General features: G+C 44.1%; 1 protein-coding gene and 3 long non-coding RNA genes across 4 annotated transcripts; all 4 read left to right on the top strand.

Annotated features, from left to right (window-relative positions):
* Window positions 1-1,678: 1,678 nt before the first annotated feature.
* Window positions 1,679-2,953, top strand: LOC139780715 (uncharacterized). Its single transcript, XR_011720315.1, has 3 exons — window positions 1,679-1,791; window positions 1,911-2,069; window positions 2,927-2,953. It is a non-coding gene; the product is annotated as an uncharacterized lncRNA (long non-coding RNA).
* A 395-nt stretch (window positions 2,954-3,348) lies between these two features.
* On the top strand, window positions 3,349-5,054 carry LOC139780714 (uncharacterized). Its single transcript, XR_011720314.1, has 3 exons — window positions 3,349-3,363; window positions 3,452-3,585; window positions 3,666-5,054. It is a non-coding gene; the product is annotated as an uncharacterized lncRNA (long non-coding RNA).
* Window positions 5,055-13,180: 8,126 nt separating this feature from the next.
* Window positions 13,181-14,224, top strand: LOC139780707 (uncharacterized). The gene has a single exon (XM_071719439.1). It carries the CDS (start codon window positions 13,181-13,183, stop codon window positions 14,222-14,224), a length of 1,044 nt encoding a protein of 347 aa, XP_071575540.1.
* Window positions 14,225-19,203: 4,979 nt separating this feature from the next.
* LOC139780711 (uncharacterized) lies at window positions 19,204-20,546 on the top strand. Its single transcript, XR_011720312.1, has 4 exons — window positions 19,204-19,355; window positions 19,438-19,468; window positions 20,093-20,192; window positions 20,324-20,546. It is a non-coding gene; the product is annotated as an uncharacterized lncRNA (long non-coding RNA).
* Window positions 20,547-21,386: the final 840 nt, after the last annotated feature.

Raw genomic sequence — 21,386 nt, 5'->3', positions numbered from 1 at the left:
GGAAAGCTCCCTTTAGACGAAACGTCGTCTGATTGAATAATCGCTAAGATATTTTTTGTTGTTGTTGTTTTTTTAGAACATTTTATTCATTAAACATTTTTAGTTAAACAATTTCAGAACATTACAACATTTTCTTGATAAAATTTCTTGCTTTACAATATTCTTCCTCGTCGTCCTCGTCCTCGTCGTTGTTCTCGTCCTCCTCGTCGTTTAGTCTGCGTCGCTGCTTCCCTCTTATCTGCTCGTAAGAATTCAGAAGATTCCGTCTGCGTTGAGGAATCCTGTTTCTCCTGATGAACCGTCTGAGTCGAGGAATCTGGAAACTCCAGTCGAATCGTCTGCGTCCCTTCAGTGGTCCTTCTGATAGGCGACAACGAAGGCGGAGAGATCAAGGATGGAAGAACCCATGGATTCTTTGGTGAAGATCCTTTTGAGTCCGGCGTCGACGTCCCAATCTCAAAAGGCCGTTTCCTCTTTGGTGTTGTTGATGCCACAGGAGTTGGGCGACTTGCGCCGAGAATTGGCGAAGAGCCGGAAGGGCGGCCGGCGCCGGAAATCGGCGTTAAGCCGAGGGACGAGCGACTAGCGCAGGGAGACGGAGAGCGACTAGCGCTAAGAGACGGCAAGGACTTTCCTATCGAGCGACTAGCGCTAGGAGTCGACGGAGCGACTGAGCGACTTGCGCCGGGAGCAGGGCGCCTTGCGCCGGCTGAAGACGGCTTGAAGCCGTGAGCCAGGCGTCCTGCGCCGGTTTCCTGGCGACTGGCACCAAGAGGAAGCGACTTAGCGCCTTCCACAGGGCGTCTTGCGCCTCGGGCTGCGGCTGGCGCAACCACCTTCCTCTTGACCGCGAAGATTTGGTCAAGAGGAAGTGGGCGAGTCTTGCGCCTCTTGCAGATCCCTTCCTCGTAGGAACGAGGAGGATCTTTTTTATCAAAAAGACGAGGCGTTTTGACCCTGTATATGTAACGCCAGGACAATTCGCCGAATCGCCGATTTTCCTCGAAATCGGTCGCCTTTATATTTCATCACAGCTGAATTTGAAGTACGAGTTACGACATCCATCTATGAGCGACTTTTTGCAAAACCCGGTTGCTAGGATACACGAAGTCCTGTCAAACAAATCGAAGTAATTGCAATTTGACAGGATGTCTCGATCTTTTTAACCTGTCGCCGCGTCGTACAACGTTCCGTACTTTCCGCGACTTCCTGGTGGCTGACAACGGCTGCCACACTCCCTATGTATGCAAGTTTAACGCCTATTGAGTTAATATGAAATAATTTTCCTAAATGTAATAAAAATAACACGATGTTATATATGCGGTTTGCCGTGAATATATATATATATATATATATATATATATACATGTGATTTCTGCCCAGTGCTCTGAATGTTATGTGATTTTCGCCCAGTGCTCTGAATGTCATCTAGTCATACATATCATGCTTTGATACAAGGAACGTGAAAAAGAGCAGGAAAAGAAAAGAACAAACAGAAGAGACAGATTCAAGCTTTGTCTTTTAATCTGGACGAAGACAAAGCCGAAAAATACCCGCAGTCAGAAAATGAGCAATCTGATGGCCTTGCGATTAAGAAGATTAAGAAAAATCCAGATGTAGATACAAGTTTCTTGCCAGATAGGGAAAGGGAGGAGGAGGAAAATAAATTTAAGGAAGAATTGAGGCAAGAATGGGCTAGAAAGCAGAACGCGTTGAAGAAAGAAGAAATTGAGATCACATTCAGTTATTGGGATGGATCTGGCTATCGTCGGAGTGTTATAATGAAGAAAGGTGAATGTCTCAGTGATTTAGACAATTTTTAAGTTATTAAAATACTCCAGTGTCACTTTTGGAGTAACATTGGCGTGATATATAATGTTCTACTGCATAAATTAAATTTTCACATACAGGTAATTCTATCTATCAGCTTCTTCAGAGATGTTTAGAAGTTCTGAAGCGTGAATTCAGCGAGCTTAAAACAGTAATGGTAGATCAGTTAATGTATGTCAAGGAGGATCTTTCTTATATTACCGCACCATTATACGTTTTACGATTTTATTGTAACTAAGGTAAAGATACTAAGTGATAAAACTTATGAAGCAATATCACAATGTTGGCATGTTATTTTAATGTATGTAATATTGCGATTAAGCACGAGGAAAAAGCGAACCTCTGTTCACATTTGACGTTCACGATGATATTCGTGTTATGCACGATGCTTCTGTCGAAACCGAGGAATCACATGCCGGAAAAATTTTACTTAGGTATTTATCATTAAAAGAATACTTTGTATAATTCTTTTTTATGATATTTCTTATTAGATCATGGTACGAGAGGAACAAACACATTTTTCCAGCGAGTAGATGGGAACCTTTTGATCCAACGAAAAGTTATGACAAGTATACAGTGTTGGATAAAAATAGGAAGAAAGATAAAATCTGATAAACTTAGATTCAACGAATTGTCCAATTTCGTTTAAAGGATTCAGATTCAAATTCATTCAGTTATGTGATAATATTTAATTCATTTACCCGATTATGTAGCTCTACTAAATTACAGTCCTTTGAATCTGAATCCTTTAAACGAAATTGGACAATTCGTTGAATCTAAGTTTATCAGATTTTATCTTTCTTTCTATTTTTATCCGACACTGTATACTTGTCATAACTTTTCGTTGGATCAAAAGGTTCCCATCTACTCGCTGGAAAAATGTGTTTGTTCCTCTCGTACCATGATCTAATAAGAAATATCATAAAAAAGAATTATACAAAGTATTCTTTTAATGATAAATACCTAAGTAAAATTTTTCCGGTATGTGATTCCTCGGTTTCGACAGAAGCATCGTGCATAACACGAATATCATCGTGAACGTCAAATGTGAACAGAGGCCCGCTCTTTCCTCGTGCTTATAGATATCCATTAACAGGTGGTACTTATGGTCGGCAGTCCAGACTTCGGAAAATCGCATTTTGCAAAGAATTATCTGAAGGAATACGGATACGTCTACAGAGACACTTTAGGCAGCTGGCAGAAGTGCATTGCTGCAGTCCAACAATACTTAAATCAAGGAAAAAGTATAGTTATAGACAATACCAATCCTGATTCAGCTTCGAGAAAGAGATATATTGAGATAGCCAAGAAGCGCAATGTCTCGGTCAGATGTTTCGTCATGACGACAAGTATAGAACACGCGAAACGTAATAATAAGGTAATCGGAAATTAACATTAACCGTCATCGTGTGAAAGAATCGTATGAAGTAATGTTTCCGAAAATTCTAATCGATTTATTATTATATTACAGTTTCGCTAGTTGACTGATCCAAGCCACATTTCAATCAACGAGATTATTATCAACTCCTACGTGTAAGTAGATTTTAGATATATACATCTCTACACTCAAAATTATTTATCTTTGGATATGTAATTATACTTTGATGTTACTCTTTTGCAGGTAAATGGTCGACAGAAGCTTACAATGTGATACAAAATTGTTCCTCAAAGGGAGTTGCTGCCCAAACTCAGATTGAAGGTCGCATTCAAACTAATATTTATGCAAATATTTATTTTATGATACAAAATTATGAGGTAAGTAGTTATTATTATCCAATCTTCGAGAATCTCTTTGCAGACGCGCAAATTAATTGAAATTAATTGATTTTTTAAAGCTAATTTCCCTTACTGAAGAACTGGTAATGAACGGACATGCTGAACAAGTAGGCATGGGACCAGATGAATGAAGCCAGAAACACTTGAATCCATCTGTACATAAGAGTTGTCAAGAAACTCTACAATTTTCACGCATAATCCGCGATTCTTAGTCAGTATGGACTAGAGTTTAATACAATCGCCATTGATGATCCCCTTTAATCGCGTCAAAATTGATTATTTCGCTTTTTGACTTCGTTCTTTACTCATGTTGTAAAATAGTTTTCCGATTGCGTAGAATATTTTATTTAGAAAGAAATTTATAAAGATTGTTATATTGATCGTAGAGTAGAGAAAACAATAAAACTTAACATTTTACAAAGTAGTGTCACATTTAAACTAGAACATTGTATCGAATAACTCAGACGAATTAGGAAATTCGTTTCTACGTGACTCATGTCTATTTCTGATTGGGGACGATTCGAGAACTCATTGAAATAATTTAATTTCTTTTCACGTTTAAATTTAGGTCACCGTAGATTAAACTTGTTACCTTAGAAGTTATTGTTAAATGGCGCATTTTATTTAATATTCCGCACTTCACTGTTGTGGCATAAAATTATTTTATGTTTCAAAAGATGGAGACTAAGCTTTCGGATTAATCCAGATGTACGCATATATACTGTTTATATTTGATTAATTGTTTACTTAGATATCGATGATTCTTGTGCGATATGCTAATACATTTTTTTCTATGCAAGATTTCAATGCAGTAGAAACTAGTTAACTGAGAAAAAGAGTCTATAAATGATTCGTAACTCGTGCAATTGCGCTCAACTGGAAACGTTTGGCAGTTATGAAATGTTAATATTTAATATTGTTGTTAAACATAATATAGAAATATTTTTCTAGGAAATGTATACAAGTAAGGTTACAATCATTAAATCGCTCACAGTGCTCACGTACATAACTTTGTCGCGCGCTGCGATTAACTCAATTTATTATAATTTATTATAATTTTTTAACAAAGCGAAAATATAGCGCAATGAACATCGTTACGTATTTTATTATAATTTATTATAATTTTTTAACAAAGCGAAAATATAGCGCAATGAACATCGTTACGTAATAATCATTCGTAATTCATTTTCGTGTATATAATAATTTTCGTGTATATAATATGTAGCTGACCGCAATCTTTGACTCTATTCAAATTTTGTACAACACTTCATTTAGCATTGTATTAATCATTAAGTAGCTTTGAGTACATTTAGTAGCTTTTGTATATTCGTCAGTTTAATCCTTGAAGTTATTAAGACTTGCATGAATTTTTACCGCAAGTTCTCTTACATCTTTTATACGCCTTCTGTAAAATATATAAAAATATATCATAACTGAATTAACTCGCATATCTTGGTCTGTCTTTTTTTTCTCCATTGCTTAACTTCTATTCGCCTCCCGACTTGACGTATACGCTACTATACTCGTCCAAGACGTTATTCGCGAAATTTACAAGATCTCTGTCTTTCTCTTCAATCGCTCTAAAAAAAATGTGTCGTCTTGAAGTGATTGATCTCCCTAAAGGATTTAAAAGTTACGCTTTGCGAAGACATAAGATATACGTTAGCTGGAAAATCGATTCACAGCGGGATTAGAAAAAGACGGAATGTTATGGGGTCGGTTACTCAACAGTATAACGGCTAGGTTTCGCGACTAGGTTAATCCACTTGCATATCGGTCATTGCGATCTCGCTCTTGTACATACTTGACTCATCGTCATGAGACTAGCTCCATTGTTCGCGAAAATACTTTTCTCTTGTTCTCTCTTCTGCTACCCTAAGGCGCGCGCGCGCGCGCGCGCGCGCGTGTGTGTGTGTGTGTGTGTGTGTGTGTGTGTGTGTGTGTGTGTGTGTGTGTGTGTGTGTGTGTGTCAACGTTTTACCTATTATTAACAACTTCAGACACATTACATTTTTATTTTTAAGTAGTAATTTTTTTCTGTGATATACATATGTATAGCATTAACAAGGTGTACAACTAAAAAGGTTACAGATTATTATTTTTAAAAAACTAAGCAAAATATTAATTTGTTGTTTCCTTTAGAAATAATAGTCCGTAACACCTTTAGCTTCACACCTTGTACATACTGTTTATAAGATTATAAGATATATTGTTTATAAGATTAAGATGCGTAACACTACAAAAAGGCGTGATATTCGTACAAAATTACCTTTTTTAAAAAAAAGGTAAAAAAGGCGCCAAGTACACGCATAGTAGTGTATATGTATTATGTTGTTACCTCGAAAAAAACAAAGTGGTAGTATAATACCTCCAAATAGCTTTACCCTGTACATACTGTTTATAAAATGCGTAATACTACAAAAAGCCGTGATATCCGTACAAAATTACCTTTCTTAAAAAAAAAGGTAAAGAAAGGCGCCAAGTACACGTATAGTAGTGTATATGTTGTTACCTCGAAAAAAAAAGAAAGTGGTAGTATTATACCTCAAAAAAACCTAAGTAACAAGTGGTAGACGTACTCTTTGTATCTCGAAAAATCTCGAAAAAATCTAAGCAGTAGTATCTTTATTTCCAAAAAATTATAACCCAAGTGATACACATCACAAAATTATGTTACCTTATATCAAAGAAGAGTCGCGCTTCAAGTGATCTATTACAATTACAAAAAAGAAATAATATCTCTTTAAATTACAGCGCCAATTACAGAGAGAACATATATATTGCCTCAAAAAATAATTGTTGCATTACTTTGAAAAATCTTTACATGGTGTCAATTAGAAAAAGAATGTATGATAACAATTTTATAAGATTAAAAAATTTCATTTAAATTTAACAAGGGAATACAAGATATTTAAATACAAAGTTTACATGTGTATTTTTTAGTGGTCACAAAGAATTACAGAGGAACAGTACAAAATAAAAATATTTTATTAAAATATTTAATCCAACGAGGGAATACAAGGTATTTAAATACAAAGTTTATATATGTATTTTTCAATAGAATAAAAGATTTAATCACAAAGAATTACAGAGATAGTACAAGATAAAAATATTTTATTAAAATACATAAATTTTTCTTGTAAAAAAACTTTGCGCTGCTAGACCTCGAAATTTATAAAATAAATAAACAATAAATAAAAATAATTCATAGAAGAATGCGACGGGAGTAACAAAATGATTATCAGCGTGGTGTGTATGTGCGAGCGAGTGATATGGGTGTGCGTGACGACGGCGAATAATGCGGCTTATAATTAAATATAGGATAAGTTTATTTATTTATTTAAAATTTCGAGGTCTAGCAGCGCCAAGTTTTTTTACAAGAAAAATTTATGTATTTTAATAAAATATTTTTATTTTGTACTATCTCTGTAATTCTTTGTGATTAAATCTTTTATTCTATTGAAAAATACATATATAAACTTTGTATTTAAATACCTTGTATTCCCTCGTTGGATTAAATATTTTAATAAAATATTTTTATTTTGTACTGTTCCTCTGTAATTCTTTGTGACCACTAAAAAATACACATGTAAACTTTGTATTTAAATATCTTGTATTCCCTTGTTAAATTTAAATAAAATTTTTTAATCTTATAAAATTGTTATCATACATTCTTTTTCTAATTGACACCATGTAAAGATTTTTCAAAGTAATGCAACAATTATTTTTTGAGGCAATATATATGTTCTCTCTGTAATTGGCGCTGTAATTTAAAGAGATATCATTTCTTTTTTGTAATTGTAATAGATCACTTGAAGCGCGACTCTTCTTTGATATAAGGTAACATAATTTTGTGATGTGTATCACTTGGGTTATAATTTTTTGGAAATAAAGATACTACTGCTTAGATTTTTTCGAGATTTTTCGAGATACAAAGAGTACGTCTACCACTTGTTACTTAGGTTTTTTCGAGGTATAATACTACCACTTTTTTTTTTCGAGGTAACAACATATACACTACTATACGTGTACTTGGCGCCTTTCTTTACCTTTTTTTTTAAGAAAGGTAATTTTGTACGGATTTTAAATTAACAGCAGACAAAGGCCACATTTTCAAGTTAGATTTTTTAGATACTTTATATATATGAAGAAGAGATGAATCACATGGTACATTGTAAAAATTTTGTTTGCACTCAAATTCGTAACCCATTATCATTAATTCTGTGGTTTCAGTAAAGTGTGCTATATTAGTCATTAGTAATATAGTATTATCTTTTAATCCACAACAATCATTTGCGATATTATTAGCATCTAATCTAAAGTAGATACATTCAGCTGCTGTATATTGTGGATTACATGTTAGAGGTAATAAAAGAGCATTGTAATGACGTGTAACTTTTATAGGATGAAGCTTCTTACTTATTGTGTTTTTTTCAATTGTTACATGTTGTGCTTCATGGTATCGTCGAAATAATTGTTGTAAGGGCTTATCATTTTTTCTTACTAATCGTTTTAGTACTTGCATAAAATTCTCAAATTTGAAGGCACTGAAATTATCTAAAGTACCAAAACTTTTGACATCCTCAACAAGGTGAATCAAGCCATGCACATTATGCGATACATGATGTTTTCCATATAATTTCATAAAAGACTTAACAAAATGTTCCAGTAATTTTTTGGAATATTCTGCATGTGCATTTTTCGTGTCTTCCTTACTTAATATTCTGATAGCTACATGCAAGCTTAGAAAATGCTTGTAAGCATCTTTTGATAAAACAGATTTCAAAACTATTGGACCAGTATATAAAAGTATCTGACGATATTCAGTAGCTTTCCATAGTTTTGCATATTTCAATGAGCGCGGTTTACGAACAAATTCTCTGGGCGTGTAACGTCTTAACTTTTCAAGTTCATTTGAAATTTTTTCTATGTCATGATGTGATAAACGACATCCTGTATCTCCATTTAACCATAAATAAATCAATTTACGTATGATACCCAAAAATACTAAATGCATGGGATCGAGTACAAAATCACGTACAAAATCAAGATCAGGAATTTTATCAAGTGAAGTATATGATAAATGGTAAGAATCGTCAGTATGCATTCTAAAATCTTTGTCTGTACGTTTAGATGCATTTATTTCCGGAAAACAAATTCTTCTTTGCCTGTAAATACCTTCAACTGTACATTTCGTGCAACTAAAATACCCAGTATGTCCTCTACATTGAAGAATATATGATTTTGCAGGGGTATCACATACCTCTCTCGTGGTGTGCCACCTTGTCGTGGTGAGAGGGCTCCTTGTATCAACGATCCACTAGGGCAGTACCTTCGGTTTTACCGAAGGGAGGGCCCGGTGGGGAGGTACAGGGTCCAAGAGCACACCGTACCCTCCTCCCGGTTCGCTGGGAGTGAAGGGTACAACGGGGTCCGGCGCTCCCCGGCAAGGAGGCCGGTGGTGTGCGGAGCAGCCGTCGGGGGCGTCTGCCGGAGGGTCCATGTACCCCTGTCCTCGCGGGCGGCGGGGACCGTGGCCGAGCTGAGTAGCTCGGCCGGTCCTTTCGCTTAGCCCGCGGGGGAGGGGGGGATGGTCGGATCCCTTCGGTTGGCGTCGACCGGCGGCTGGAGCACCGGGGTCGCGGACCCTTGGTGCTGGCACGAAGGGTCGTCCCGGGCCGCTCGGACGTAATCCGAGGTCGGGGCCGGGGCGACCTGGGTGGGAGACCCGTCGGGCCGCTTGGACGTATTCCAAGGGGCCGGCGGGTCATGCCGTCGGATGTATGACTGACGGCACGAAGAGAGGCACGCTGGCGGACGACCGCTCCAACTGGGGGGGTCCCTGTGCCCTGTCCTCTCGCGGGTGGCAGCAGGGGGGGACTGGGATCGAGCATGGCTCGGCCAGATCCGCCCCTGTGATGGGGAGGGATCCGGGATCGAGGTTTGCTCGGCCGGATCTGCCCCGTCGGCCTAGCGCGCGGGAGGAGTATGGTGGGGGCCCTCCCTACCCAAAGCCCGTCAACGTGTGTTACAAGGGTCACCGGTGCGGAGGCCACCTCAGCCGGTGACCCAGGAATGTATGCCGGTCTCCCGTCGGGAAGGACGGTGGAGGGGTTGCGGCCTCCTAAGTCCTGAACGGCGGGAGATCTTTGTTCCCGTGCGTGGCGGCGCCCCCCGCGGTGCCCCCGTTGTCGGAGGCGGGGGACCCCCGAAAGCCCGCGGTGCGCTTGCCCCTAGATGGGCTGCGCCCACGGGTGAGTAAGGGGCTGGAACCTGCCCCAGATGATTATTCCTGGGGCATAGGTATAGTCTGTCCCCCGGGGGAACTCGGGGCCCGGCCGGTCCTTCTCAGGGCCGGTCGGTGAGGGCATGCCCTGGCAGACGGAGCCGCGGGGGGTCTAGGAAACATTATATACCATGCAACAATCAACTTCAAACACACTCCAAACGGACCAAGAGGGGGAGAGGGGAGGAGAAATGACTATCCTGACCGGGTACAGTCAAGAAGCGGGCACTAGTGCCACTAGGGATACTAGCGAAGGGGATCTCAGGCCTCCAAGCAGACCAGCACCGCGGTCTGTCAAGGATAGGCGCAGCAGAGGGTGCTCTGACTCGGAGAAAACGCGCTCACGCGCCGCCTCTCTAGACTCACGAGACACACGAAGCAAAACAAGGACGAGATCGAGGTCCAGATCAGCACGTAACGCGCGATCGGACTTCAGGGAAAGGCACGGATTGATGCCTAGTGACGAAGACGAAAACGACGACACGACGAGGGGTTTCCCCTCTGAGAAGATCGAGGATGGAAATGACTCCGATGAGGTCATGGTGATCGAAGGAGAGGAGGTAGATCCAGGCCTCACTGAAGATGAGATCAAAAGGATCCAAGGAGGAAAGGGATCGGGAAGGCCTGGACGACCTGTCTCCACAGGAATAGGCGCCATCAAGAAGGTGCTGGCCTGTAACAAGAAGCTGGAGGAGACTAAGAAGATGATCCAGGACATAAAGGATCCCTCTGTTCCCGCAAACCTATCTAGAAATAGAAGATTAAGGGAAAGAGAGGAAATGGAATCGCTCAATGGTACCCCCACCCTGGATATGCCGGGAATTATTTTGGAGAAAATCCGTAACCTGGACAAGGTGGTGAGCAAAAGTGAAAATCTTAAGGGTACATTTAAGAAGGAACTGGTGAGCGTCGCGGCAACGATATCTGCCGCTGCGAATCACCTCGCGCTTCGTCTCGGCGATCCCGTGATTGGGGCAAACCGAGACGCTGAAATGGAGGAACTACGGAGAAGACTCACTTCCCAGCAACAGGAAATTGAGAATCTCCGTACTCTCAAGGAAGAGAACACCCGGTTGAGGGAGCAATCGGACCGTCTGCAGCAACAGATGGGAGCCCTGCAGCAACAGGTGCTTTCTCTCTCCCAGCGGCGGATGGATGGTGCGCCCTCCTCCCCCAATCTCATCGGGAGGAAAAGAAGAAAGAAGAACACGTCGTACATCGTAGATGACTCCGAGGAAGACGAAGAGACAATTGTTGGATCGGAGCCGATCTTGGAGAGGATGGATGACGAGACGGAGGAGGAAGCGGCGGAGAAACGCCGAATTGAGATCTTGGAGGGGATCAACCGAGATGGTATGCCCGCAGTCCACAGGCCGCCCCTGTTGGGGGTGTCGAGGGAAATATTGCCCTCGGTACCACCGGCTGTTGCGACGAACGCCGTGGACGGAAAGGAGGGAAGAAAGGATGCTATGGAGGAGAGGTTCGAGGCTCTCTCTCAATCCCTCTCGCAAAAGGTGGAGAAATTCCTGAAGGCGGTGTCTGGGAAACATCCCCTAGCGGAGGCTGAGGCAAGGGCCGATCCTCCAAAAACAACGGAGGAACAAGCTGTCTCAAACAAGGCTGTGGGTAAGAACAGCAATAAAAAGGTGGAGAAGAAAGCTGCTGCCACCAAAATGACGAAGATGACAGCCGCTATCCCGAACTCCTCAAAGGAAGGAGAAAAGAAGGAAGTCACGAAGCCAGCGACAAAACCCCCCCTTGCGGCCCCTACCAAACCACAGGACGAATGGTCCACGGTGGTGAGGAGGGGAAGGGAAAAGGGAGGCAAGGAGAAAATGCCCACCAGAAAACAACAGACGGCGAGAAAAAGCGATTCGCCGCGGAGGAAGGAGGCTGCTCCGACAGGGAACGGGGGGGGAACAAGGCCGCCAATCGGCCAGCCACTTCCGCCTCTGCCGCGGGAGCAACAGCAACAGCCAAGAAACGTAGAATCCCCAGGACAGCAGTCGTAGTACTAACCTGTCCCGAGGAAAAATACGCGGAGACGATAACCGAGACCCGACGAAAGATTAAACTGTCGGATCTCGGTATAGATAAAGCGCTTAATGTTAGGCGCACGGCCACCTCGGCTATGAGTTTTGAGGTGACTGGTCCCAACAGTAGGGAAAAAGCGGACGCATTAGCCACCAAAATGGCGGAGGTGCTCTCCGGAAAGAAGGGCATCCGTGTTTCGAGGCCGGTACTCACTTTTGAGCTAAGGCTAGCAAACATGGACAGTTCCGTAACAGAAGCGGATATTATGGAAACGCTGGCATCCATTGGAGAGGTCTCTCCAATGGCGATTAAGGTGGGCCCCCTGAGAAGGATCCCCAATGGCCTGTATACGGCGATAGCAACCCTCCCCTTGGAATCGATAAATAGTTTCACCGAGGTGGAAAAGGTTGACGTGGGGTGGTCAAGGGCCAAACTGGAGGTCCTCCAGAAACGGCCCCTACAATGTTACCGCTGTATGGCCATGGGCCACACGAGAGCGGTGTGCAGGAGCCCAAATGACCGCTCTGGTCTGTGCTATAGGTGCGGACAGAGCGGTCACCAGGCCGCCACGTGTCAGGCCCCGGCGCATTGCGTCATCTGCGCCGAAGCAGGCCTTCCAGCGAACCACCGGATGGGGGGGAAGGCCTGCAAAAAGGGCAAAGGAGAAGGAGGCAAAAGCCAGAAAGAGGCTGCCTCCAAGACGAAGGGTGGGGGAAAACCTGGCACTGGTGACGCTAAGTCAGGCCCCACACCCCATACAAATGAAACAGGCAAGGGAACCATAGGCCCGAATCCTAAGCCTGTACCCAGTGGGGAAAAACCCAAGAAAACCCCACGGATAACGGAGGTCGCAAAGGTAGAGCTACCGAAAACAACGATAGACTCCCTTAAAAAGGGTGGAGAGAGGAAAGCTCTGCCCAAGGAGAAAAAATCAACCTCTAAACCGCTACAGATAAAGGCAGGGGCTGACAAAGTCGCAAAAGCGACGAAAAAGACGGACGAGGACGCTAATATGACCAGGGCGGATAGCCCGGTCAACGAAGCGTCAAAAATTGGCGAATGGGCAACAGGTGAAGGGTCCGTAGGGTGGACGGACCCCGCTTCCCAACACAAGGCGGCACCAACACAAGGTGCCGCTGAAGTAGAGCCGATGGAGGCAGAGGACCTCGGGGACACGGCTTCGCAATGTCCCTAGAAGTCCTTCAAATAAACCTCAACCACGCCCGCGCGGCCCAGGATCTGTTCTTGCAGACGATGGCCGAGCGCGGGTGTGGTTTGGGGTTGGTGTCGGAGCCGTACATGATACCAGCCAATCACCCTTGCTGGATATCAGATGTGGATGGCTCCGCCGCAATATATTGGAACGCGCTACCGCAGTCCCCGCCATGCACTCGCGTTGAGGCTGGCGTGGGTTATGTGGCGGCGACATGGGGGTCCGTCTCCTTCGTGAGCGTTTATGCCCCTCCAAGATGGGACCTGGCCAGGTTCGAGCAGTTCCTGGAAGAGGTGGAGCTGTGCGTAGAGAGAATGCGCAGCCAGAGTGGACCTGGCCGGGTCGTCGTGGCCGGGGACTTCAACGCGAAATCCGCGTTGTGGGGGTCCCCGGTCGTTAACGCGAGGGGCAGAACGCTGGAAGCCTGTGCGGCGGATATTGGCCTATGTCTGGTTAACGTAGGCAGGGCCAGAACATGCGTGCGGCGACGGGGCTCATCGGTGATCGACGTCACCTGGGCAACTCCCGCCGCTGCGCGATGTATAAATGGCTGGGGGGTGGTTTCGGACAACGAGACGCTGTCCGATCATCAGCTGATCCGGATGCGCGTTGGGATCACCTCCCTGGTTGAGATGGACCGCCGCCGGGATAAGGCGAACTCGAGAAGGAGATGGGCCCTCAAGCAGGTCAATTCAGACCTGTTCATCGCATCGATCCTGGCCATGACGTGGGGAGAGGACCAGGGCGATGCACAGGAGGGAACCGATGCGCCGGTGGACGTTGACGCTGAGGCGGAGGACCTGCGACTCTTAATGGAGCGTGCATGCGATGTCTCCATGCCTCGCCTCAAAAATAATCCACCAAGGCGCACGGTATACTGGTGGAGCAGTGAGATCGCGAACCTCAGAAGAGTCGCAAACTCCACCAAGAGGAGGTGGATGAGGGCCCGCGCAGGTAGACGCGGATCCCTCGACGAGGAAGAGGCGGGGGAGGCTTGGCGTTCCGCCCGTCAAGACCTCTCCCGAGCAATCAAGGCGGCCAAGGAGTCCTCGACGAAGATCCGTGGGGGCGCCCATACAAGATAGTCCTCAACAAGCTGAGGGCTCGGGCGCCCCCGCTAACGGAGTCATTAGACCCCCATTTCGTCGGCAGGGTGGTGGACACCCTATTCCCTGCCGACTTGGGCGGGGCGACTGGATTTCCAGAAGTCCCTGCCCAAGAATGGAGCGAAGAAATGGGGGTCACCGAGGAGGAAGTGGCGAGGGCCCTCCGCAGGGTCGGGAGAAATAAAGCACCCGGGCCTGACGGTGTCCCGGGCAGGGCGTGGACCCTGGCCGCCGGGGGACTGACCAATCGGATGCGTAAAGTTTTTACGCAATGCTTCAAGACCGGTCGGTTCCCAAAGATATGGAAAAGGGCCAGCCTGGTGCTTCTGCCCAAGCCCGGCAAGCCGCCGGGCGACCCGTCCGCGTACAGGCCTATATGCCTGCTGGACGAGGCCGGAAAGATCCTGGAGCGGATCATCGCCGAGCGCCTCGTCCGGCATCTGTCTCGGGAGGGAGGAATTAATCTCAGCGAGGACCAGTATGGCTTCCGTGCGGGTAGATCCACGATAGACGCTATCCTTAGCGCCGTCGCCCGCACGGAGGCCATAGTAAGAGAGGGAGGAGTGGCCCTGGGTGTGGGCTATGACATAAAAAATGCCTTCAACTCCCTCCCATGGCCGGTGATAGGGCGGGCGCTGAGATACTTCGGCGTTCCCCCCTATATAATCAGACTGGTCGAGGATTAATTCCGAGACAGAGGCCTGCTGTACGTGGATCGGGATGGGATCCTCAGGGTCAGGCTAATGGAGTGCGGTGTTCCACAGGGGTGTTGGGCCCACTTCTGTGGATCATCGCCTACGATGCGATCCTGAGGACCGCCCTTCCCGCTGGCTGCTACCTGACAGGATATGCCGACGATATCTACATGGTGGTCAGCGGGGGGGGATGGCAGGAGACACTGGGGCTGGCCAATGTGGCTACGGCCTGTGTGGTGCGCTCTATCGGGAGACTGGGCCTCAGGGTGGCCCCACAACAGACCCAGGCCTGTTGGTTTTTTAACCGGCTACGGCGCGGCCCTGGCAGGCCGCGTAGGGTCCTGACGGGTAGACCGGGTCGACCCGCCAGGGGGTACAGTGTGGTGTCTGCCGGGGCCGGGCGGGCTCTGCGGGAAGCGCCTCCACGAGAGCTCGGTCTCACCGTGGAGGGGATCCGCGTCCCCATTGAGCGCAGCCTGAAGTACCTCGGGCTGTGGCTCGCGGAGAACGGTAGCTTCAGCGAGCACATTGCCCGCAAAGTGCCAGAGGTGAAGGCTGCGGCCAATAACCTCACCAGGCTGCTCCCGAATATCGGGGGGCCCAGCGGGCATGTGCGCCGCCTGTATGTGGCAACCGTCCACTCCATGCTCCTTTACGGAGCACCGGTGTGGGCGGCAGAAGCGGCGACAAACGACCGCCTCAGGAAAAAGCTGAATGCGACGCAACGCATAATTGCCAGCAGAGCCGCCCGCACGTATCGGACCGTTTCCCATACGGCGGCAACGACCCTCGCGGAAATTCCGCCGGTGGTCCTATTGGCCGAGTCTCAAGCCGAAGTGTATTGGCGGACAAAGGCCATGAGGGACGCACACGGGGCTGCCGGCGTTCCCGAGCGAGCGAGGGCCGCGCTGAAGCTACAAGCCAAAGAGGCCCTCTTCCGCCGTTGGGAGGAATACCTGGACGATCCCAGGGTTCCCGGCGGAGAGAGGGTCCGAACGGCCGTGCGGCCCGTTCTACGCGAATGGGCGGACCGCAGGGGACGCGGAATAAGCTTCCGTGCGGCGCAGGTGCTCACTGGGCATGGGTGCTTCGGTGAGTACTTGTGCCGCATTGGAAAGGAGCGCACCACAGGGTGCCACCACTGTCCGGAGGGGGCGGACACGGCGCAGCACACACTCGAGTTCTGCCCGGCATGGGAGGAGCTGCGCCGTGCCCTCCGGGAGGCGGTGGGACAGGACCTCTCCCCCTCGGCTATCATTGCTGCCGCAGTGGAGCCCGGGGGAGGGGAAAGATGGCAGGCATTCGCCTCCTTCTGCGGCCAGGTTATGTCCCGGAAGGAGGCGGATGAGAGAATAAGGGAGGGCATAGTCCTTTCCCCAATAGAGGAGGAAAGCGACAGCGACGAAGATACGCCGCTGGCAGTGCGACTTAGCCGTCGTCAAAGGGAAAATGGTAATCCCCCCCTTAGAATAGGGGGGGAGAAAGTAATAGGAGAACGACAACGGAGCGGGGGCGGGGGCGGCGTCCTCCGACGAGGGCGTCCTCTCTCGTCTCTCGTTCTGGCCGCTGAAAGAGCTGGCGTCGAATGGAGAAGGAGGCATGGGGGGGAGGGGGATGAGGATCTCCGCTGTGGAGACTCCGCCCTCCCCTTCCCTCCCCCGAAGCTCGATAACGAGCTAAGGAGGGGATGGGGCTACACCGGGGCTTCGCTTCTCCGGTGCCCTGGTCCTATCGGCTCGCGGGCGGGGAATGGTTGCATGGTGCAAAGCCCTGTCCGCCTGTGGGCGCGGGGGCCGTGGTATCCGGGGGGCGGGGTGTCGGCTGGCTTAAACAGAGAATAAGGAAGGGATGGGGTTACGCCGGGGCTTCGCTTCTCCGGTGCCCTGGTCCTATTGGCTCGCGGGCGGGGAATGGTTGCATGATGCAAAGCCCTGTCCGCCCGTGGCGTGGGGGCCGGGGGTATCCGGGGGGGGGGGGCGGGGGCTCGGCCGGCTCAAACAGAGAAAAGCGGCGCGGGTGGGGCTTGGGCGGGGTCCCCACGGGGTCTCCGCCACTGTGCGCTCCACTCGCGCCGCGGGGGTACGGGCGGGGGCGGGGCTCTAGGGTTCGCCCCGGAGTCCTGGCGCCGCCTGCCTTCAAAAGAAGGCGCGGGGGGAGGGGGGACCACCGCCTTGCTATGGTTCCCCCCTCCCCCCCGCCCCAGGGGGCGGGCGGGTGGTCGGGGATTACCACCCGCTCGCACGCCGCCTAACAGTGGCACCCCTGGGCAAGGGGGGGGGGTGGTGGATGGACTGGTGCATCCATCCACCACAAATTAGCTTCGGTTATGGGGTTTGCCGAGATGGCAGGACGCGGGGAGGCCCATGGTTGAGATCTTGTTTGTCCCGGGGCCTCCCTGCATAGCGTCGATAGGGTATCCCGGGGGAGTTTTAGCGGGTGCAACTCCCGCATAACCGCCCTCCTTGCCCCGCAGAAGGGGGTATCCAGCGATTTCTCCCTCGTCAAAAAAAAAAAAAAAAAAAAAAAAAGGGGGTATCACATACAAAATATTTAATTTTAAACTGATATAGAAAATTATTAATAAAAATTCCACTTGCGTATAATTCTACAGTTTCTTCAACAAAATCATGTAAAAAATCATTAACATTTTTTGGTTTCTCATCACCATGATAAACTCCAATAATGAAAACCTTTCCATGGGGTACAATAGATCCCAAAATTGGCCAAAATAAGCTATTTGAAGATTTACTGAGTGGAAGTCCATCTACATTAATAGCTACTTCGATACAAGTTGATGATAAAGTATATTCTTCTATTGTATTTTTTATACCATTACGTAATCCAAAATGCATATACATATATCCCTGGTACAACAGTTTTTATTTCATATTGCAAAGGTGTTTTAAGTAATGTTCTTGGATCACAACATAATGTATCAAAACATTGATGATTCTTTTATCCACATAATAATTCTGATAATGAAGAGTTTGTGATTTGATTTTTTGTAGCCCAATTTCTTAGAAAGAGTTTTAATTTTATAGCGTTTTTCACTGGCAGAACTGGTGCGCACTCAGTGCACATTAAAGCCGTTGTACACTGATTTAATCTCTAATATTTAAAGTAAAATGCAAATATTTCGACTGATAAAATACCCAGTACATATTTTGCCAAATAGTGCAATAAAGAATATTGACGATTTCATGATTTAACCCGTTTATATTAAACATACACTTTACGTTGGTTTGTGTACGACGGCTTTAATGTGCACTGAATGCGCATCAGCTCTGCCAGTGAAAAACGCTATTAAAGTATCAGACAAAAGATTTTCCGATTTATCAAGTTCTATATTTGAATGTATATCTTCATTACGGTGAGTAACTGAACAGTTTTCAACAAAGTCTGATGTGACTGCTGTATCATTTGCAAAAGTTTCACTCTCTCTCTCTCTATATATATATCGGTGCTTATTAATATTTTATTAGATGATTCATCTGCGTCAGTGAAATTATTATTGTCTTCAATTGAAGTATCAGTTAAAGATGAGAATATTTCATTGCAACATTTCTTTTTTTCAGTTTCTATCAATCTGCTATAATGTCTATCCGTGATTAAACTTATATCTTTTTTCGTTCTCTTTCTGTTGTTCATGTTTTATCTTTTGAAAGCAGGATATCTTGTTTTTTTTCTTAGTCAGTAACGATTTTATGTGTTATTTAGCAAAATTCGAAAATGTGAAGGACGGAACAACAATTAAGAATACAAAACAACAAATATATATAATTTTTTATACTCAACGTAAGAAGCAATGATGTAAACACGTGTGTGCTCAATGCAGGCTTCCACCAGACTTGCTTGATATCGGTGTGGGCACCTTACGTCGCACTAGAGTTTCTTGCAAAAATACCGGTCAGTAGTATGAAAGCAGGATATATACAGCAACAAAAACTACAAACACATATAATAATAAATATAATATTAAATATAATATAATGGTGTAACAACAATAACAATAATTTGTTGTGTAACAATGAGAAGAAAAGTAAGGTTAGATTTGCAACTTGTGCTACTATTAGTTATAAAAAAAGACACTGAGATAAGAAGCCAAGTTTATATAAAACTTACTAGCTATTATTTTAGTTTATTTTATCTACTTACGTATATAGAAATTGCAAAAACTTGTTTCTCGTTGATTCTGTACGTTATTATACATTCGCCGCACATGTGTAACTCGCTATGCCGCCGTCTCACGCGCTTGTCGTACACTCAACGTCATTAATGCCTGGTCCACTAAAGTTGATGCATTTTGGAACGCATTCAAAACGCGTGCAACTTTCTAACTATTCGTGCATCGTGACTAATCGAGAAACGGCAACGCTGTCCCCAGCTGTCTTTTGGCGCACATATTTTGACACGACGTAAGTTTGAAATAAATATGCAAAGTGACAAGATATATTTTTAATTTATTTCAATCATATAATACTGTTTGTGCTTTTGCAGAATGCAGGAAATACAGATTCCAAATATATTGGTAAGTCTATCGGTGCAAATAATATTGTCGCTGGCACAATACTATTTATGAACGAATGAATGAATGAATTAAATAATTAATTAAATCATTAATTAATTAAAAATTAATTAATTTATTTATTTATTCATTCAAAAATCATATCAGTTTACAGATTGGTTGTTCGGGAGCTGAGTTCATAACGTGATTTATTTATTAATTTAATAATTCATTTACTAATAATTAATTAATGTTCCAACGATAGCTGTGTTTCACACAGAAATTAATATAAAGCTATCAAAGATCTAACCTTGGACCGTATGGCTTTGATTCTAATTTGATTAATTAATTAATTAATTAATTCACTAAAAAATCATATCAGTTTACAGATTGCTTGCTCGGGAGCTGAGTTCATAACGTGATTTATTTATTAATTCAATAATTTATTTATTTATTCTATCATTAAATTATTAATACATAAATTAATTAATATTTAATGATAAAATAAATAAATAAATTATTGAATTAATAAATAAATCACGTTATGAACTCAGCTCCGAAACAAGCAATATGTAAACTGACAGGATTTTTCTATCGAATGGACGCTGATGCGGTATTGCGATGTGACAGAGGCTGATTTTGTTTCAGAATTAAGCTACCAAAGAGTTCCTTGAGCGTTATAAAGCCAGTAAAGAAAAGGCAAGGAAAAGCAGTTACCAATATTGTCCTCTTAAGACGTGTCCATCAGGTAAGTCGCAAGACAAATACTTGTTTAGGAAAATGGATGCTGGTCTCTCTCAATTCATTTATAATATTCTTTATTTATAATATACTTACTTCTTTATTTATAATATTCTTCTATGATTGATTTTGTTTCAGAAGCTGCCAAAGAATTTGCAGAATCAAAAATATAAGAAACAAGAAACAGATATTAGCGATTAGGAAAATGAATTACATATCGAATAAGTAACATTTACTTCGCCAGTCAATAATTAACACAATTGAGAATTTAATTGAACTACACCGGCAATGATTATAATCGTGGTAACGATTATAATCGTCGTGACAAATCGTCACCGAGTTTCGACCAAGAATTCTGGTCATTCTAAAGTTGATACAATTTTAGATGCTTATAATATAAGCATCTTAATTAAATAATTAAATTTATTGCGAAAAATATTATCTTGGCAGAGGTAATATTTTTCGCAATAAATGTAATTATTTAATTAAGATGCTTATATTATAAGCATCTAAAATTGCATCAACTTTAGAATGACCAGAATCCTTGGTCGAAACTCGGTGACGATTTGTCACGACGATTATAATCGTTACCGCGATTATAATCATTGCCGGTATAGTCAATTAAATTCTCAATTGTATAAATTACATATGTTAATAAATTTTACATGGTAATATTGAAGTGACAATATTAAGTTGTAATATTGAAGTTACAATTAGAGCTGAAATAAATGTATTTTTTCAAAACCTTGTAAATACCTTTTTATTTATAAATAATATATAAGTATTGATAAACGTTTAATTTCCCAAATTATATAGATTTCTCTTTTTTCATACTTTTCTCTCGTATCGTAAAAAAAAGGAAATATTGTGTCTTGCGAAACATGTTTCCCGCCACATCAACCCATTAGTGTAACTGGACTAGAAGTTAAATGTTGAATAAATAAAAAATTATATTTAAAAAGAATAGAACATGCAATACATTCGTGGTAAGTGCACATTTATTCAGCTGGAGCTACATTTTTAACTTCTATGCAGACTCCGTCTTTAAACCCGGAAAACTTGGCATTATACCACCAGTCAGTCTATCTCGATATCTTACGAACTGTATATTAATTAATGCAAGTAATGTTTATAATCATCAGTAATAATTTATTATCTATAAATAATTTTAAATAAATAAAAATATCTTATATTTCAATAA

This window comes from Temnothorax nylanderi, unplaced genomic scaffold (assembly GCF_030848795.1).
Source record: "Temnothorax nylanderi isolate EJ_2023f unplaced genomic scaffold, tnyl_v1.0 TNYL_tig0293_pilon, whole genome shotgun sequence".
Lineage (NCBI taxonomy): Eukaryota > Metazoa > Arthropoda > Insecta > Hymenoptera > Formicidae > Temnothorax > Temnothorax nylanderi.
The sequence above is the reverse complement of the archived record's forward strand: the minus strand, read 5'-3'. Positions and strand labels throughout refer to the sequence as shown.